The sequence below is a fragment of the Crassostrea angulata genome, chromosome 5 (assembly GCF_025612915.1).
Source record: "Crassostrea angulata isolate pt1a10 chromosome 5, ASM2561291v2, whole genome shotgun sequence".
NCBI classification, from domain to species: Eukaryota; Metazoa; Mollusca; class Bivalvia; order Ostreida; family Ostreidae; genus Magallana; species Magallana angulata.
In genome coordinates, this window is record NC_069115.1 from 45,631,341 (window position 1) to 45,651,187 (window position 19,847).

A 19,847-nucleotide genomic window follows, 5' to 3' on the forward strand; every position below is an offset into this window, starting at 1 on the left:
TGATATTATTTACCTTTGTCTCTCTTCTGATTGTTGTTTTTATGCTTAGTTTCATTGTTTAAACTCATTGCGTTTTCGAATATGTATGTTAATGATTTGATTTAATTATGTCTGTGCCATGTTAAGTTGAACGCAATGGACTTAATTTACAAATATTTTCTTATTACATATAAATATTTTACTTAATGGAATTTTTAATCAAAATGCAGAGTATATTGTAATTTGTGTAATGATGTTGTTGCCTGTTTTGTACAATGATGCTTTGAATAAAGTACTGTGGTTTCATCAATATTCGTTGAATGCCAATTTTCGTGGATTTCGTTGTTAAGTTGATCAACGAAATTAAATGTTCATTGAAATTCAATTTTCAACAAACATTTTGTATTGATAGGATCATTGGCCACGAAATTACGTATCCTTGAAACTATGGTTGTCAGAAAATCCACGAAAATTGATACCCACGAAAATTAATGAAACCACAGTATACGTATTGGAACATATTTTCTTTAATTTTTAGCTCACCTGAGCTTAAAGTTCAAGTTAGCTATTCTGACCACATTTTGTCTGTCGTCCGTCTGTCTGTCCGTCCGTCTGTAAACTTTTCACATTTTCACTATCTTCTCACAAACACTGAGCGATTTCAACCAAATTTGGCACAAAGCATCCATAGGCAAAGGGAATTCAATGTTGTGAAAATTAAGAACCCTTTTACAAGGAAAGATAATTCAAAATTATTGAAATTTTTTGAGAAATATTCAAAAATTATTTTTTTTAAGAACCAGTATCTGGTTCTTTTATTCTCATTTGAAAATGAAAATATGTCTTTTCTTCTTGTCATTTTTGTCGGGATCTTTGAGAAAATACAATGTATTTGTTTAACCTTGACATATAAATATGATATACGCTTTAAAATCCTCTTTTAGAGGTATAAAAGGATATTTAGGTTATGACCATATAGAAATTCAATGCTCCCAACCCTTCGTAAATAGAAATTGGCCAAATGTCTTGAAAACCGCCGAGATCCCCATCCGTAAACTAAAGATACACACTCACTTATGGCACCGGTGACCAATAAACGAAAACTAGGAAATGAACAGTGGGGAACGATAGCGATTTAAATGTAGGTTTCTATAAGCTGTGTATTATACAATCCCGTCGACAAATGCTCATGTATTTTAGGTCACGTGGAAAACTTAGGTGACTTAATGCAATTGGTATTCGTCCGTTTTTGTGCGTCATGCATTAACAATTGAACACGCCAACTTGTAAACTACTACGCCAATTCTTTTAAATGTGGTATGAATCATCTTTAAGGCAAGAGGACAAACTATGTTTTTAATGACCCGTTCCTATACAGAGGTCCCAAAACAGAAAAAAGAAAGCTGAAAATTGAGAATTTTAGAAAAAATGCTGCACATCTGAAAAAAAAATCTATACCAAAGTTGTTCATGTCCCTCGAGGTTCTACTTACAGGGTAGAGCAAAAGTAGTTAAACATAGCGTTTGAAAATATTTACTTTTGCTCAAACTGAGGAAAAACAGATTGCATATTTAGAAAAACCATAAAATCCTCTTCAAAAATTGTAAATTGTATCACACCCGAGGTAGGGGATCTGATTCTAGAGCGGGGCCAACATCGCTATTAGTGTTTCTTTTTTCCATACATTGCGTAAAATTTTACTGAAACGGAATAAAAAACAAAATTTGAGAGGCATTAAAACATTTTTCCATTTTTTCTTCATTCTATACCCTGAGATGGATTTCTGTCTGGTCCAGGGGAGAGAGGGGGGTACATTGAAAGACATGTACGTTCTACTACTGTCAGACAATGGTCACCATTTAAACAACGGCCCTTCTTGCAACAATTGTTTAAACAAAATATTCATAACAACTAAACCTGATATATCTGTTTTATAAATATTTTATTAATTATGTTTGACTTAATTAGTTTCTCACAAATAATAACAACATCACGATTGATAAGATACATATTAAACTTTTAAACCTTCTTAGATACTCAAACTCGTCTTTACTTACAGTAAGTAGGTTTTAGTAATGTCTGAATTTGAAGCATGTAGTCGGGTTAATTTTGCCATTCTTTTTTAGCTTCTTGTAAAACATCAAGCGTGAAAAGAACACATTTCACTGGAATGTTACAAGCAGTACATCATATGGTTTTTAAAAAACATTACAATTTGTAGAGTTTTCCTCGTCTCGTTTAACAGAAATCACAATATACAAGTCAACAATTAACAATGAAAAAATACATAGAAAACCAAGTAACCATTCAAAAGTAATTTTTTCTCTGCTAATTCCTCTCTCTCTCTCTCTCTCTCTCTCTCTCTCTCTCTCTCTCTCTCTCTTTTCTCGTTTTTGCTCTCTTGCTCTCGTTGATTTTTTTTCATTAACATAATGATTTGATGAAAAATATCCATAACTCAATACAACTAGTCAAATATACAAGCTGCCTGTGGAATATGCCAAACGAAATGCATCAAACAGCCGAATGATATTTTCTTTCAAACGTAATGAAAGCCAGCATTTTATTTAATCACCATCAGCATCAGACATCAACTTCAAACTGCTACTACTTTCTTTAATATCCGTTGCATACGTCACACTACCGGATGTCAAGTGATCTTTATCACAAGTGTTTGATGGGATACCCATGATATCTTCATATGTTATCAGGGATGATAATTCTTCTTCCTATACGAATTAATATCGTAAAATAAATACATGAACATAGATCACATAAGAAATATAATGTTTTGTAATATTTAAAAATTGCACGTGATAAAAATTTGAAAAAGGCTGATTTGAACAGATCTTACATTGTAAATTCTCTCTAGTTCATCCACAACTGATGCAAAATTTGGGCGAAAATCTGGATTCACATGCCAACATTGCATCATTAAATCATATCTGTAAAGACACAAGTGCACATTTGATGTAAATTGCCACTCGCTAGAAAATATGTGTGATACATGTCCTAAAATGCCATGTGATTTTCCACTTACACTGGATGCGGACTCAGTGGAGTTTTTTCAAGTCTTCCTCCACCTTTGACATACTTCATTACGTTATCGTTAGATTTGCCGGGATATGGCACGTGACCCATTGTAAATAATTCCCACAATACAACTCCAAAAGCCCTGTAAATAGAATCCATTCTATTTATTTCGTGAAAGGTGCTTTGGAAAATTCAAACACAAATAGCAATTCAATATTTTCATAAAAACTGATGGGTTAATATTTACATTTTCAACTGTCTTTGTCAGTGATAACATTATGAATTAATGTTGAACCCTAAAACCTAATAACTTCGTGAAATATGAGTGACACAAAATGGGTGTGTCTTATAGCATAACCGAAAAACGGTATTGGCTGCGCCATGTAGTAATACATAGCATGTGCTACATAAAAAAATAGTGGTTTTAAAATGATGTTATGTTGTTTCAAAGTGTAAAAATTAAAAATAATATAAGTAATAAGGAGCGTGGTCAAAACTATCATAAAGCCCTTCGGCCTTTTTTGGATTTAACCACGCCCGACCGAAATTATCACCTCATAATACTCAAAAACTGATTTTTTATTCCTTAAATATTACACGTACCAAATGTCTGTCTTGGAAGTAAATATTCCATCAAGAAAACTCTCCGGGGGCATCCATTTCACGGGGACCATCGCCCTGCCATTCTTTCTATAGTAGTTTGTCCTTGAGGATAAAAATGTTTTTATTAAGCAAGCAAATAGGCTATATCAAAAGGGATCAAAAATTTATACGAACCTTGGAAATAAATAATAGCTTGTTGAAAATGCGTTGATATTTTCTTATATTTCATTTATTTACCTCAAAACGTCTCTAGCCATTCCAAAGTCCCCTATTTTTGCTACACGATTGGGTCCTTTCTCTGTTAGTAAACAATTTCTTGCAGCAATATCTCTACATAAAAGTAACAAATATTAGTTGAATTTAAGCCGTTAAGTTGATTTCCACATCTAAACAAACATAAACTAAACATACTACTAGGATATTACATGTACAATGTAGTTGATATCAACGTCAGATAATATCATGTATGATGTTTTACCTATGAATAAATTTGTTCTGCTCTAAGTATTGACATCCGCGAGCTACATCCATTCCTAACTTCAGGAGGTCATGGAGTGTAAGGTAGGAGGGTTCATTTGGCTGTAAAAATTAGCAGGTGAATACCAATTACATTTTCTGTAAACTTCCGAAATGAAATCCGTAATTTAAACACACTGATTATGTTTATAGTTAATCAACTTATAACACCAAAATAAAAAATCCGTAACTTCATGTCAAAGGTTAGCATGTAAAAGGGATAATATAAATTTCTGTCTATATATTGTATCTCAACAGTTTATTTTAAAAAGCGAAACATCTAGCATACATGTACGTTATATAATAAAAATATATCTTTTTGCTACGACTGCATCTAGATGAGTAAATATGATATAAAATTGTTTTAAGAAGGATTAAAATTTGAACGAATCGATCAACGATCAAACAGTTTTGAAACCATCTTTTTTGATGGATTTTGTTTTACCAAAAAAGATGAAGTCTTTTCATATGCTTTCAACATTCGGATACCAACACACCCCTTTTGGGTTTTTTTTTATTAAAAGAGACATACCTGCTTCGGACGAGACTCTCGGATGAATGTCCTCAAGTCGCCACCTTCCATCAACTCAAGCAAAAGATACATGGACTGGTCCATCTCGTCTGTCGATATCCCGAGAAATCGAACAATGTTTGGATGGCTAAACTTGCTAAAAATAGACAATTGCAAAATGGCGAGGATGTCATATAAAACATAGAAACAGTGTTCATTGAAGTATATTTACATTATCCAGTGTCTTTGCCTGTGATAACACTACGTATCGATGTTGGTCTATATAACTCATAATACAAATGACGCCAAATTGAGGCGCCAGCGGGGTTTGTTTATTTATATTTAAATATTTAATCGTACGATGGCCTAAAATTATATAAATATAAGTAATAAGGAATCATTCTTTGAATATTATGAGGTGATAGTTTCGGTCAGGGCGTGATCAAATCTATCATAAAGCCCTTCGGGCTTTATTGGATTTGATCACGCCCCGACCAAAATTATAACCTCATAATACTCAAAGAATTTGATTCCTTATTCCTTATTTATAAAAAACCATATGCGTGCAGTGTTTTATAACTGTAAATTTCATTACATGTAAATAGAAAACATGTGCATAAAATTTACACTGCCAGTTTCAAAACAGATGTTTGGATCATATATACCACTCAAGAGGTATGAATGGCAATCCCTATGTAGTGTGTAGTTTTAATCAGAAACTACACGAATTACTCACCTCAAGGTAATTGCTTCAAAGAAGAGCTCTGCTTTTGTTTGCTCCGGACATAAAGTAATTAGTTTCTATGAAACAAAAATATATTCAATCCGATTGTTTTATTGAACTGAATTACATGTTAATATCAAAATAACAATGGACGTGCAATAATTATTGTTGTTTGCATTGTCTTATCATATTTAAAATTATTTTGAATGTTTCATGCAAAGTTCAATTACCTTTACTGCTATAGGAAGATTTTTTCGACGAGAAACGTCCGCCAGCATCCCATAGTACACCTCACCAAATGCGCCTGTACCAAGTAACCTATGATAGATATTTTAAGCTTTTACGTTAAGCAGTTTTTTAGGGTGTCCCATATATAATCATGAACCCATTTTCTCTTTGAATAACTTTTGATCAATTTTATTTCAGAAAAAAAACAATGCATTTTCAGAAATATATGTTATGTGAAAGATTACTTGACAAATTTCACAAACATTGATAAGTTTATGAAAAACTGAGCGACTTTTCTTACATTAACAGTGCACATGTCACGTTATTTCAAATATTAGCACAATTGAAAGAATCTGTTGTTCGTTGTTTTCCCAAGCTTGGGTATTTCTGGCAGAATTTGTACAATTATAACTAAAGCCTGTGATTGATAATACAGATTTAAAACTCAAGGTCGATATCTCTGTTCTCTTGTCCGATTTATCTTAAACAAGTGACGTTATTTCTGTATCTTAATCAAAATCAGTCAAAAATCAACATTTTCTTATCTTTTTTAAATAGGAAATAAAGAGAGACGACTTGAGCAAAAACAAACCTTTTGTCAGTGATAAGTCTTGGATATGTAAAATTAGTCGTTATATTATAGTAAGTTATATAATGCAAATCTTATATTTAAATCCATCAAGTAAATAAAAAAAAAATCACAATGTGAAAACATTCTTGTCATGGTGAAAAATACCGCAGTAAATAGTGTGAAAGTGATTCACCCTTGAACTTTGACTTACTTTACAAGTGTGATCTTCTTTCTCGGAATATCTCTGATTTTATCCTCTGTCCACTCGTAATACGGGGAGATGCTAGAGACCGCTAGGTTACTGGGAACCAAGGACTGGCGCTCACAGTCCGCTGACGAGGAATCGGAAATATCCACCGGAAAAGAACATTTTCCATCAAGACCGGAAGATGCAGTGGATGACGGGAGTATATTTTGGCAGCTTTCGTTAGATTTGATGTCTCGTCTCTTTTTGAAAACTAAAAATTTGTAGATAAAAATTCATTAACATCAAGCAAAGCTGAATTTCGTTGCAATCAATCTAATACTTATTCGTCGTCTCTTCTGGACAATAAGTTAAATCCATCAATGTTTAGATAAAATAATTTCACTATCTATACATTTTAATTTTGACTATTTATATGAGATTCACGACGTATATGGCATTTTGAAAAAAAATTTAAAGTGCTTGACTTGGTCCCAAAATTAATGCACTTTGAATTTTTTTTTCAAAGTCCGTAATTTTTCAAAGTGCATTGTAACAGACGTATCCTTCTTATGTTTAATATATGTATCTATCATATGTATAACATTTAAATGAATGTATAATTGTGAAACATACCTGAAAAAATGACTACGGCCGTTATCAATGCCAGAACAACTCCAGCTCCCACCCCGATCACTGTCAGAATGTAGTCCGAACTGTCTTCAGTGTTGTTGATCATTGACACTAAAAGAGTACGAAAATATAAAACTGTTGTGTTTCTTTTTTCTTCATAAAAGATAGACTTAGGGAATGTTATGAATTTCGACTCTACAAAAATCCAAAATCAGGATTTTTAATGATAGGATTGACGTAACGGTTGATTAAACCACCTCATGTTTAAAATGTTTAGCAGTTTTTCTTACACCGTTAACCTTCCTTCAATTCGTTGATAAGTATATATTATGGTGTTCCGATGGGGCCACTTCGACCTTCGCACTTTCGCCTTTAGGTCGAGGTGCGAGAGTGCGAAGTTGCGACGGCGAAAGTGCGAAGGTGCGACGGCGAAGGAGCGAAAGTGCGAAGATGCGACGGCGAAAGTGCGAAGTTGCGAAGGCGAAGAAGCGATACTACTATCGTACTTTCGCCATCGCAACTTCGCACTCTCGCCTTCGCATCTTCGCACTTTCGCCTTCGCCTTTTTATAATTGTGGAGCTCTCTTTCGTTTAAAGACAATTTTAGCTGTATAAAAGGACATCTGAGGCAGACGATGAACTTTTTAGAATTTATTTTCAACAGCCTGCGCAGATCCATAACTTTTTCTAGGGGGGGGGGGGGTGGATAATTATGTTCCGAGTCATATTTTGGAGATTTTATTATATATAATTAATAAAATTAAATATTCCGGGGGAATGAGATCCGGACCCTCTACCCCCTTTACTGCATGTGTGAAGTTATTTATATTGAATTCTCCGGGGGGGGGGGGGCGGACCCCCTCTCCCCCTTTAGATCCATACATCAGCAAGCAGTGTCGCATAATGAAATTAGAATGTTACTGTGTTTGATCCACGGTAAACAGACAGCTGGTAAGTGACAGGGGCTGGAAGTGCATATGTATGCATTATGACGGACATTACATTTTATATTGAGTATATAATGATTAGGCATAGCCAGCACTGGTAAACATATATAATTAAATATGTCACATATACACATTAAAATATTTATAAACATTCATAGTAAGCACAATGGCCTAGCGCATGCGTACCAATGATATCATGGATTAATCGGAAAACCTTGGCGAGTACGGTGCCTGCATCAAATTCTATGTAATCGACCGAGACTTTCTGAATGCTATCAAAAAGGCGAAGGCGAAAGTGCGAAGGTGCGAAGGCGAGAGTGCGAAGTTGCGACGGCGAAGGAGCGATAGTAGTATCGCTCCTTCGCCGTCGCACCTTCGCACTTTCGCCGTCGCACCTTCGCGCTTCGCCGTCGCATCTTCGCACTTTCGCTCCTTCGCCGTCGCACTCTCGCACTTTCGCCTTCGCAACTTCGCACTCTTGCATCTTCAACCTAAAGGCGAAAGTGCGAAGGTCGAAGTGGCCCCATCGGAACACCATAATATATTCATATTATCAAATATTGATTTAATTGATGATACATCTGCTTCCATTACCTTCTTCCAAACGTGGCTCTTGCCATGTGTCTGACTTTGTGAAGCAGTCAGCCGTAAAACTAATCTGATCCAGTAGCACCTTGCCGTATGCCTGGTTCCCTTGCAATACGACATAATACCTTTTAAAGACACAAACGACATGTCAACTTGCTAAGACTTTTGACAAAGTTACGATATGCAGTCAGTTGAACTAGCTTGTTAACAAATAAACATCAATGTATTTTAATACATGTATATTCTTTTAACATATAATAGAGATTGAAGTTAGTTTTTACATTTTAAACATTCTTTTTTAAGTTAACTTAAAAGGAAGAAGTCCTGATTTAGACATGGACTAGATTATATGTACATATTGTAATTTAGACATGCACTAGATTCATGTACATACTGTTATTAGAACCATTTTAACAAGACCTTGGACTTTCAGTAGGGCGTAGCTATCTATTCCTTGCTTTAAAACAAATTAACAATGACGCGGTTTATATCGAAATAAGCATCGATTGCGTAGTCTTAGCTCAAAAGCCAGACATATCTTGTTGATTTCAGAGAGCCATGGCTGAGTGGCTAGCAATAAAATAGACAGGCCTACGTCACGTTGCTGTTTGACACAACTAACCCAAGTCCAAGCTCCTGTTAAAATGGTTCTAATTGCCAATGTTTTCCAAACGTTTTCTGATCCCTTCTTTGACCATGCATCACTCATAGCATTGCATCCTACTTACGACTGATAATGATGTGGTAGAGGTATAGACACCCTGTTCCATTCCGGCTGGCTTTCCCAACTGGTCAGGCTTTTGATGATGATACAACTGGACTCGTTAGAACATACCTTGACTTTGATAACATCAAACATATCGGCAACATACCAAAGACGTAACTAAAAAAAAAAGTAAAACCGTTTTGTTAAACCACAGGAAGAACAAAAAAGTGTCTTCATCATTTTTTATTGCTAAGAAATTAAATTTCTACGATAGACCTGATAATCCATTTCTCATTACACTGTATTGCACAACTTTAATGGATCTTTGTAAAATTATTCCATTTAATGTCTCTACCCTGCAATCCTTTGAAGAATTAAAAGGAGGCATCAATGGACTCTTCAAAGACGAAAGGACACCATTTTTGCAATTTTGGGCAACGAAGACAAAATCTAAAAAAAATAATAACCGATATAAAATAGAAGTTAATGTATCCAATAATTAGTATTTCTTTCTCTTTGAAACATAATCAGAAATTACAAATTCATCTTCTTACTGAATACTGAACATATGATACCTTGTTCATCATAATTGCAATATTCCTTATGTTTCATTAGAACTGGATCATAAATAAAGAGGTCCTGCTTCACGAACGAGCACTCTGGAGTTGGAGTCCAATTACAGGTATCTCTTTCTAGATCACAAAATTCCTCATACATCTGACTTTCTGTAACAAAAAGTATAAAAATGGTACATGTAGCAACTCGTTTTGAAATGCTTTAATTCAAAGCTGGTCAGCATTATATTTATGTAATTTATAATCAATTATTTTATATTGATGCTCTATGGTTAGAGGGTACTTGATATTGGGTAATTTACCAATAGACTTTCATAAATGTTATGCAGTTATCATTGATTTACAATGCTTATTTATGATAAAGAAGTAAAAATAATTGATGAATACTTTTCAAAAATATAACTTCAACTCAAAAGAAAAAAAAATGCATTTCAAAAATAGAAAACACCCCCCTTCCCACTCTGAGGTGTTAAAATCAAGGACTTTTTGTTTATTCAAGGACGAAACGCTGCTGATACTTTAAACAAACCAATAATGACGCATACTACAAAACTCTTTGTCTTCATCATCCAGAAGTGGACAATCAGGATTCAGGTCACACACTCGGTCACGTGGTATGCATTTCCCAGTGGAACACCGAAAGTCATCGCCCGCACAGCTGGTGTCCGCTAAAAAGACAAACAGATCATTTAGACTGTCTTCAAACGTGTTTGTTGGACAATATGGTCTTGAGGCGTTATGTAGATGTTGTTTTGAAAAGAGGCACATATGCGTCACTACTTGTGACAAGGAAGACGTGAAATGACTAGTTTAAATGAATTCACAACACGCTTTAGCATCATTATTTTGTAGGAAACCAACTGGAATGATTCAAAGTTTAAACATGTTACTTTAATATGATAACTTTTATTACATTATTGTTTAAAACCATAGTAGATAAAAAAGATATTTATTTAGTAATTGAAACAAAATTATTGAAAAAACCCCCCAAAATTACAATGGTCTATCAATGGGAAAATTAAGAATATGTTGATAAATTTAAAGAAAGGGCATGGATCATAGAGAGAAGGGAATGTACGTATATATATAGTATACTGTATGAGATTTAGGAAACAATCAATGGCACCCGCTTTGCGTTTTAATTTTTACTTTGGCAGAGGCTTTCGAAGCTTTCGAAATATTTCTTATAACAAGGAAGTAAAGGCATCTGTTGAATATCTTATCATTTGGATAAACAAAAGCTTCTATCAAAGTGTTGAATAAAAAACGGGCAACAAAAATTGTTTTAAGATGCTCTTTCTGCTCTTTTTACCTTCCATGGCGGTGCAATTCTCCAACCAAATCCTCTCGATAGCTGCTATGTAAAGCGAGTAAATGCACACGTTCAGTCTAAAGACTTCGTCTACTTTGCCGATAGGAATTTTGACCACTGTCCAGTCCCTAAAATGGCAAATAAAATCAATTCAATTTCAACAAAACTAAAGATTTCTTCCGCTATCCGATTAATACAGAACTGTCTTGCATATCTGTTTATCGTGACAATTCCGCATTTTTTTTTTACATTTATTCATATTTGTGACCAAAATGAGAAAATTTATTTACATGAATGAAGGATTTCAAAATGTTCAGGGGAGCATAGTTCGATTGATTTTCCATTCATTGTGTTTTAACCCTTCGGTGATAATTTGTATAATTGAATTGCGGTACTCGTGTCAAGAACAGCTTTAAGGTATGAACGCTCCATTTCATATTTACGGACAATCCATCTGTATGCACTAAATAATCCCACACAAAGTGTTGTACGTGGAGATGAAACATATTATCTTCTTTTTTTTAGTCCCCGGGAGACTGTTTTCCATTATGTGTCCTGCGAATTTCAAAATGTTCTTACTCCTATCAAGGCGGCTTACGTCAGAGAATCATTGACTAATGTCCACGAGATTGCATTACAGGTGAATGAATCCCGTGTTGTGGAACTTCTAATTCATTACCCTGACAAGAAATACTGCCAGTAAAATTAACCATTTTCTCGTTAATTGGCGATGACGTTCGTTAGCGCAGGTTAATGCATGTCGATCAATAATAGCGCAAAGAAATTAAGTAACCTAAGACTTGAACTATCTTCTTTCAATTCACTGAATTATATACACATAAACATTGGAAAGATGTAGTGATAAATTACGAATATGTTGGTATCGTGATATGTACAAAAGTAATACCTAAAGATATTGTGCATAATGTAGGATTTTGTATTAAATGAATGAGCCGGGTTTCGATTGCCTGTTTGACAATTGGTGATGCAATATGTTGATGGCTTACATGTTTTCCTCGTTAAACTTCTCCCGCAACAAGGAGGTTGTTCCTTTAGATGAATTGATTGACACTCTAAGATACGTCGCCAAATGGGCGGTCATGTAAAGGTTTAAGGAGCAGCTACTTCCGCTTCCGTATATATCACGTGACGACCAATACGTTCTGATGGACTCTGCAAAATCCAAAAAGTAATATTGTAGATATTCCTATGAGAGAGAGAGAGAGAGAGAGAGAGAGAGAGAGAGAGAGAGAGAGAGAGAGAGAGAGAGAGAGAGAGAATGTGCAAGCCATAGTGATGGTATTTATAAAACGTCTTCTCTGCTTCTCTGCATTCTATAGTTTATCTTTCCGTTGATTTGCGTTAATTCATAGTTCAAATCAATGCTAATTTTCCTCGGCGGCTAGGATAAAATCGAAGTTTATTGCACATTAACTGAACAGCTAACGTCTCAAACATAGGGGTAGGCCCGTCCTTGAAGAGAACATCGAGTGTCTAAGTTACTAGGGGCAAATGAGTCTAAACGATTCTAAAGTATAATCTGCAATAACTCGAATAATAAGACAATCGATTTTAGATTGATTGCCAAGTTTGATCGATATTAATATACCTGTTGGGTTTCATTTCTATTCTGGTCATTTTTTTGTCATCATGCTTTACATGTAATATCTACTATTGTTTGCTTTATTCATCACACCCCTGTAGAACCAGGCAGACAGTGTTACATCTGACATCATCAAGTACAAGGTACATGTACTTGTATAGTAAACAACTTCGATTCCTGTTCACTTATATATCCGAAGTGGTAACGCCAAACAGTAGCACTTCGCCCTCTCACAACACTTGAAATAACGAGATATTCTTGATCTTCTCATAACCAAATATGAAAATACAAATCTTAATGGTGAATGGGAAACTATCAAGAGGCCCTGTACTCATGTATGGCGATTTGTAGATAATGAATTGAATTGGACATACTTTTAATATGCACATATTAAAAGCTGAACTATGACATGAATGAATATCCAGATTGTGTCTTGTTTTGATTAATTTTATGTACTCATATCATTAACTGAGAACTATTAAGGAGGAGCGATGCAGTAAAAAAAAGTCCCATCTTTTCGATTAAACATCCAACAAAACATTGAACGTTCAACCTCATTTAATGGCAGGCACGTAGCATCGGGGGGGGGGGGGGGGGGGGGGGGGGGGGGGCAGTTGGGGCCTGCTCCCCCCCCCCCCCCCCCACTTTTTTGGGCAGCAAAGATTTTTCTTAAATTTACATACAAAAAATTGAATTAAGATGGAGTTGCCCCCCCCCCCACTTTTATGGGACCATGTTAAAATTTGAATTGAAAATCTCCCCCCCCCCCCCCCCCCCGTTTAGGATTTTCAGGATTTTTCAACATTCAGGAAAGTAACCTTTTCCCTTTTTTTTTTAATTTGTCAACAAGATTTTTTGGATGAGTGTGCCCCCCCCCCCCCCACTTTCGAAAACGATGCTACGTGCCTGAATGGTATTCTATGTACAAAAGGATAAAGGAATACAGGGACATTTTCTTATAAATACGGGTATGTCATAACGTGACTAACCCGAAAATCCAAAAATGAAACCTAATTTCTTAAATGATTACTGTTTACCTGGGGCCGCCATGTACGTAAGCCTGTTCTCTAGTTTAGGGATGTTTTCGCAATAACTAGAGGTACAAGAGTTAAAGCTTTCAGTTTTCCCATCCGTCTTCCAGGGAAAGCACGAGCTTGTGTTATAGTCACAGTCGGCCTCTGAAATATATTGAAAATATACATGTTTTGTAACTATCAATGTTTAGCATTACACATGTAGCTATTAAAAATGTAGCTATCAACGTTTATCAATAGACATGTTGCTATCAATGTTTAGCAATAAAGATGTAGCTATCAACGTTTTAAATAGACATGTAGCTTTCAATGTGTAGCATTAGACATGTATCTATCAATGTTTAGCATTAGACATGCAGCTATCAATGTTTAGCATTAGACATGTAGCTATCAATGTTTAGCATTAGACATGTAACTATCAATGTTTAGCTTTAGACATGTAGCTATCAATGTTTAGCTTTAGACATGTAGCTATCAATGTTAATTTGTATTAGACAAGTAACTATCAATGTTTAGTATTAGATATGTGGCTATCAATATTTAACATTAGACAAAGAAGTATCAAACCTGATAAAATAAAATTTATTTTAATAAAAAAGTATTTAGCATTTTTATATTTTGAAAGTGTTTAACCAAGTGTCGGCAATTAATGATATTTTTTACTAGATAGTTACATCATCATGTAAATTAGTGAACCATATGCAATCGTACATGTAATAGCTACTTAATTCACCTACGACATGGTCTGTTCAAATCAAAATGATCAATAGTTTTCATGAAACGGTCAAATTCTATTTAAGTTTTGAAGATACGTGTATAGAAAACTTAAAATACAAGATCACAAGAGCTTGCTGGAGACAACAGCACTTTCTTTCCTAACGATAAAAATGGCCTCATAAAAACTTTTCTCTATAACTTAGCCCAATTCATTGATCTCAAGCGGCCAAAAGGCTAGATACTTATACATGTAATGTTCTTAGACTAGCGTATTTCCTTTCTCTGTCTTGGCGCCTCACATGACCTAAAAGTGCAACATACGCAAATATACCGTCATAGTGACACAAATAAAGATATCACCACTGTAAGTTATTGATTTAACGAGGCTAAGACAATGAACTGTACGATTTTTGATTCCATAAGGAATCGAAGAATGATCCCGTTTTCCGTTTTATTAAGTTGGAAACATAATGACATTATCAATAATGTATGATAAAAAATGTCACTACATTGTAATATCCGTAGCTGGAATTTTAATATCTCCCATAGGAGAATTTCGTATCCACCAATACACATCCAGCTTCAATGATTATGCATATATGCCGTTCCGTTCTCTATTCAGATGTGTCTTTAAAATATGATATAGTTATGTTTGATTTATCTGAGGGTAACGATGAACACTTGCGGTAACTTTGCTCAATCTTTGCACTTCTTATAATGAGGTTGTACTTTCAAGGGCATTTTTCTTGACCTTGAAATATATGTCGTAGTAATTGGCGTCATTCGTTGTAAAGGAGCTGGGATTACTGCTGATAAACCGAAGTTCAAGGTTATATCAGTAGTGGGAAACTCATGTTTCTCCATTCACAAATAACAAACATGCATGCATTTAATTTATATTCCACCTTGTGACGTGCGGGCGTCTAGTGAAACTTTGTACAACATGTTTTGTTTTTTGGTGGAGTGAAAAACTTTTTTACTTTTATATTACTAAGGAGCAGATGGCAACTTGAACTTTGTTTTGTTTAATTTTGTTTGTTTCTGTTTACCTCATTTATTAGTTTAGTCAAATTAAAAGCGCTGATGGTGGGGGTCATTTTCAAACATTTCGGAAAATGTTCAAATTTTATTGCAAAAATTTTCTTTTTACTAATTGTTATTTTATATGGCCAAACACATTTTATATTACGTCAGCGTTTAAGGCAGATCTACGTGTTAATTTGTTGACCACACCTAGCCTCCTTAACGCAGAATATATGTTTACATTAAAAATCGACCTTCGAAACAGTCGCATTTCTTGGTCCTATCTGAGTATCTTTAGCTAGGTCTAAAAAGACGAATACACATGTTCATATTTGACAGTGAGAACCTTTCAGCAGATTCAGCAAATAAAGAGGGTCGTCTAGTCTTGGACAGTATTAGAACGTATTATATGTCATGTTGTAAATTTTGAATTTACTGGGTGGGTGTAAATACAAAATTACGTCATGTTGTAAATTTTTTGCACTTACATCCACCCAGTAAATTAAAAATTTTCAACATGACATCTCCTTAGAAGACCTTTGTGTAAAGATATGAGAAAATGCTCAAATTTAAAAGCTAAAACTTACGAAAATTTTCTTCACTAAATAGTAGTTTAAAGCTGAAAAAAATATATATACATAAAATAAAATATGATCTGATGGGAACATGTACTTCGCTGACCCCCCCCCCCCCCCCCCGCCTCCTTTACAAAAGCATTCAAATCTAGCTATCATATTCCCTTATATCTAATATATCGGATTGATTTCCAGGTGTATGTGACGAAAACATCCGCTCTCTGGGTGGTTCATAATGTTAAGTGATAATGCGGCGCTAATTTGTGATTGAATACTCTTAAGGAAACCGACTGTGTCCATGTCTGCGTTACTAACTTAGGTTGCTCCCAAGTTCGCCGAACTTGGATGCATACAGCAAGCCCATCCTCTGCTGTCGATCGCTTTAATTCCACTTTTCTTTGATTATTTCATCTCTCTCCTTTAATTAACCTTGTTATCGTAAAGTTATTGACTTTCCTCATAGTCCTTTTTGTTATTGTAGTCGAACAAACTTAGAGCGACATCGGTGTATCTTTAATCGTCTTAATTAAGATCTAAATTATCGATTTCGTCACAATTTTTTTTAGTCATAATGGATGTGTCAATTTTGTTTACCACCGTTTGTCTAGTCTCTGCATCCTTTCAGTCGATGTGTATAATGGACAGATAATGTCCATGATCATTATTCAAATCGCTTCCTTTAATGTCATGTTGTAATTGTTGTTTATCTTACCCTACAGACACCACAGGTTGGTGACTAATATTGCTCTCATAAAACGGTACAGGGATTTGGAGACTAATCTGGTTTCGCTTTAACGCTGTCAAAGAGAGGATACCATTTACGCGATCGCCCAAATCTTCAGATTATGTCGCTAATGCTCTTGTTTACAATCCGTAGTAGTTTTTTGTGCATTAAGAGATTTGTGCTACTTTTAACTTTCTTACGAGGGCTTGTAAACGGAAAACACATCAACTGTTGTTGTTTTTTCACACATACAATTTTTAAATACAGTGAATACGTAAAAACAGATCACATGTTGCATACATAATAATATGTAGTTTTGCGATATATTACTTGTCACTGTCACTGCAAAAATTACAACATGACAACTACGCAAGAAACAACCGATACGTTTGATAAAGTATTGTTTTCTCTGGATTTAAAAAACCCCTCTTTATTGTAAGGTACTTTGCTTTCTGCTATTTTGTGGAAATGACATGATGTTTGAAATGCTACCTCATGAATGTTTGTAACTTTAATACAAGTCAGCCTTCTACCAGATGCTTCAGCAAATATCACCGAAATGACCAATTTATTATTATCAACGGTCACTTCGTGTGCAACATCTTTTAAATTTTAACTATGAATTGCCATTGATTCTGAATTTGAACCCGCGTCAGAAGACAAAAGGGACAGGGACAAATAGCTTTGATCTGTAATTCTCGTTTAATGGTTTGCTCTCGTACACGCTCAGTTCTCTCTAATTGAAAAGAATTGGAAGAAATGCCGTCCGCCAGAGAGAACCCATTGACGCACGTCTTCTCTGTAATCCATTCAAGGACGATTTTCCCTGAATTATAGTTAAAAACAAACGTTGAATGTAGAGCTCAATCTCTAGGAAATCAGGCAAAATCATCAGACTTGACAAACCCCCAAAAGATATACGTCTGGTAGAAAGCCAAGGAATGCATACACAACACATTGGTTTTCTGAGTCCTAGGAGGAAACTATTTTCTCCCGAGGAAATGAAAGATATTTTAAATTACTTTTTGTTACTTTCATTTTAAGGTGCAATGTAGGTTACGAAAGTTTCTGGATTTTTTCGCAACGCGTGATTTATGGAATTATTTCTGAGAGGCAGCTTGCGTTATATCTTTTTTAATATTAATAACGAAGTGTGAAAGTAATATACAGCAGGAAATAAAAGCATTGTCGTGAAATCTGGTGTTTAAAATAAATGACGCATTCAGATACGTGCCTTTTTGAAGCTGAAAAAATCAATACAAGTGATTCTTATGGGAATATGTTAACCTTTCGTATCTGAATGATTTATTGAAAAATGGGTGGATGTCGAGCATATCTTTACTAAGCGCATCTTGTCATATCACTCTGAAAATCGATGCATAACTCTTAGTAATTTGTCGAAATATTTGTAAAAAAATCTTTTTTTTTTAAATTTTACAACACCCACATGTACACCAAATTACAATGTCTTTATTCAATTAGCTTCACATAAAATAAGTAACATCCAAGCGAAAAATGTTCCCCGCTTTCAACCCCATGTGCACCAAATCTTAGCCCTGTGTGCCAGTTGCTTAATGTGTTTTGTAGTGTTTATTGGTAGTAATTTTATTGGTAACGCACGCGAATTCTAGGTATTTCAATCTGGAAATCTCGAGGGATTGGAAATTCTGTTCATTCATAATGTTTACTGCTGTTAAGTTTAAACGTGACAATAATACCCATGAATACATTTCGACGATTTAGAGAAAAACGTCAGTGATTGAATCTTTTAATTTTTTATTAAGTGAATTTTGGTTAAGGTCATGGAGAATATGACATAAGTTAGATAGAACGCCTGTCACAGTATGAATTGGACATTTTAATTGAACTTACATTACAAATAAAAGTACCACACTACATGTAACTATCTATTTTTTGATAAGCACATATCATATGAAACTGGCATGGTTCTGAAAATTTTACCCGATTTTTCATCTATTAAACATGTTAAATCCAAGATACAAGTTTATCGGGATTAAAAAAATAAAAAGTGAAAAGAACAGTGTAAAAAAAACAGAAATTCAATATTATAAATTTCGGATTGCAGTCGAGATGAATAGAGGGGTTGTATAAAAAGTAATCCTTTATACTAGCATTTTTTTTCGCATTAAGCCCACCTACCACACAATGTGTCTCTTTTCACTATCAGAGCCTAGTATACTATTGTTTATGAAACTGTTTAACCAAACGTTATAAAGAAAAACATATTCTGCTAGGAAAAGGCAAAATGTGCATTATATTTTCTTACCTTGATAATATGCTTCCAACTTGTCAAATCTTAAAGACTGTTTATATCGTTGAGTATTCAGTTTCCTGTCTCCATTTAAAAACGACACTGTCAAGTTCCAAAAATCGCTGTTGATGCACTCAAAGCTGTATTCTTCAGGCAGAGCAAATTCAAGATATAATTTCGTTGCATTGTCCAACTGTTTCACTAGAATCTGTGGCGAGACCCAAAAGACCCGAGAGCCAGATATTGGACACCATATCTTGATTGTAGCAGAAAGATTTGAATTGGTCAAGAAATCTGGTGACACCTCTAAACCTGCTCTGAGTTTTTTAAGTACGTGGCCTCTAAGTTTGTCTAGATTACTGGACAGGATCGAGCCAGTCACATGTACGACATTTTCCGTAACAGCCACTTGTAGATTATCTGGTTCTGTGTTAATGATTAGCCCGTACATCACATTGAACGACAGAAGGAGAACGAATACGACTCCATTTCTTGCCATCTTGCACCACCCTGAGTTATTTTATAGGTCCATGGATCGCGATATCTCACATACAAATAATTAATACAAGTGATTTAAAAAGTTGCAATCGCAGATTAACCTCTGGAATTAGCTGAAGAGGATTAGCGCATTAAACCTGTACATTTGTTTTCTTTCACACTTTCTAGTCTTCCTCACCGGTCGTCAATAAAAATACAGAAATCGAAAGCAGTGATTCAGTGAAAGCAGAGACGTCTACATGCATATGCGGACAAATGAAAGAGCGTTCGATAGAATTTCATTGATAGAAG

At 34.8% G+C, this 19,847-nt stretch overlaps 1 protein-coding gene across 1 annotated transcript; it reads right to left on the reverse strand.

Moving 5' to 3' along the window:
- Positions 1 to 1,904: 1,904 nt before the first annotated feature.
- Positions 1,905 to 19,847, reverse strand: LOC128185871 (uncharacterized). The gene is made up of 20 exons (XM_052855545.1): positions 19,074 to 19,847; positions 13,751 to 13,891; positions 12,118 to 12,283; positions 11,111 to 11,238; positions 10,344 to 10,466; positions 9,799 to 9,948; positions 9,579 to 9,673; positions 9,246 to 9,400; positions 8,524 to 8,642; positions 6,986 to 7,093; positions 6,377 to 6,623; positions 5,597 to 5,684; positions 5,379 to 5,443; positions 4,664 to 4,799; positions 4,094 to 4,194; positions 3,853 to 3,945; positions 3,616 to 3,717; positions 3,020 to 3,154; positions 2,834 to 2,924; positions 1,905 to 2,708 (listed from the first exon to the last, which is right to left on the reverse strand). Exons 1-20 carry the CDS (start codon positions 19,555 to 19,557, stop codon positions 2,547 to 2,549), a joined length of 2,889 nt encoding a protein of 962 aa, XP_052711505.1. The 5' UTR covers positions 19,558 to 19,847; the 3' UTR covers positions 1,905 to 2,546.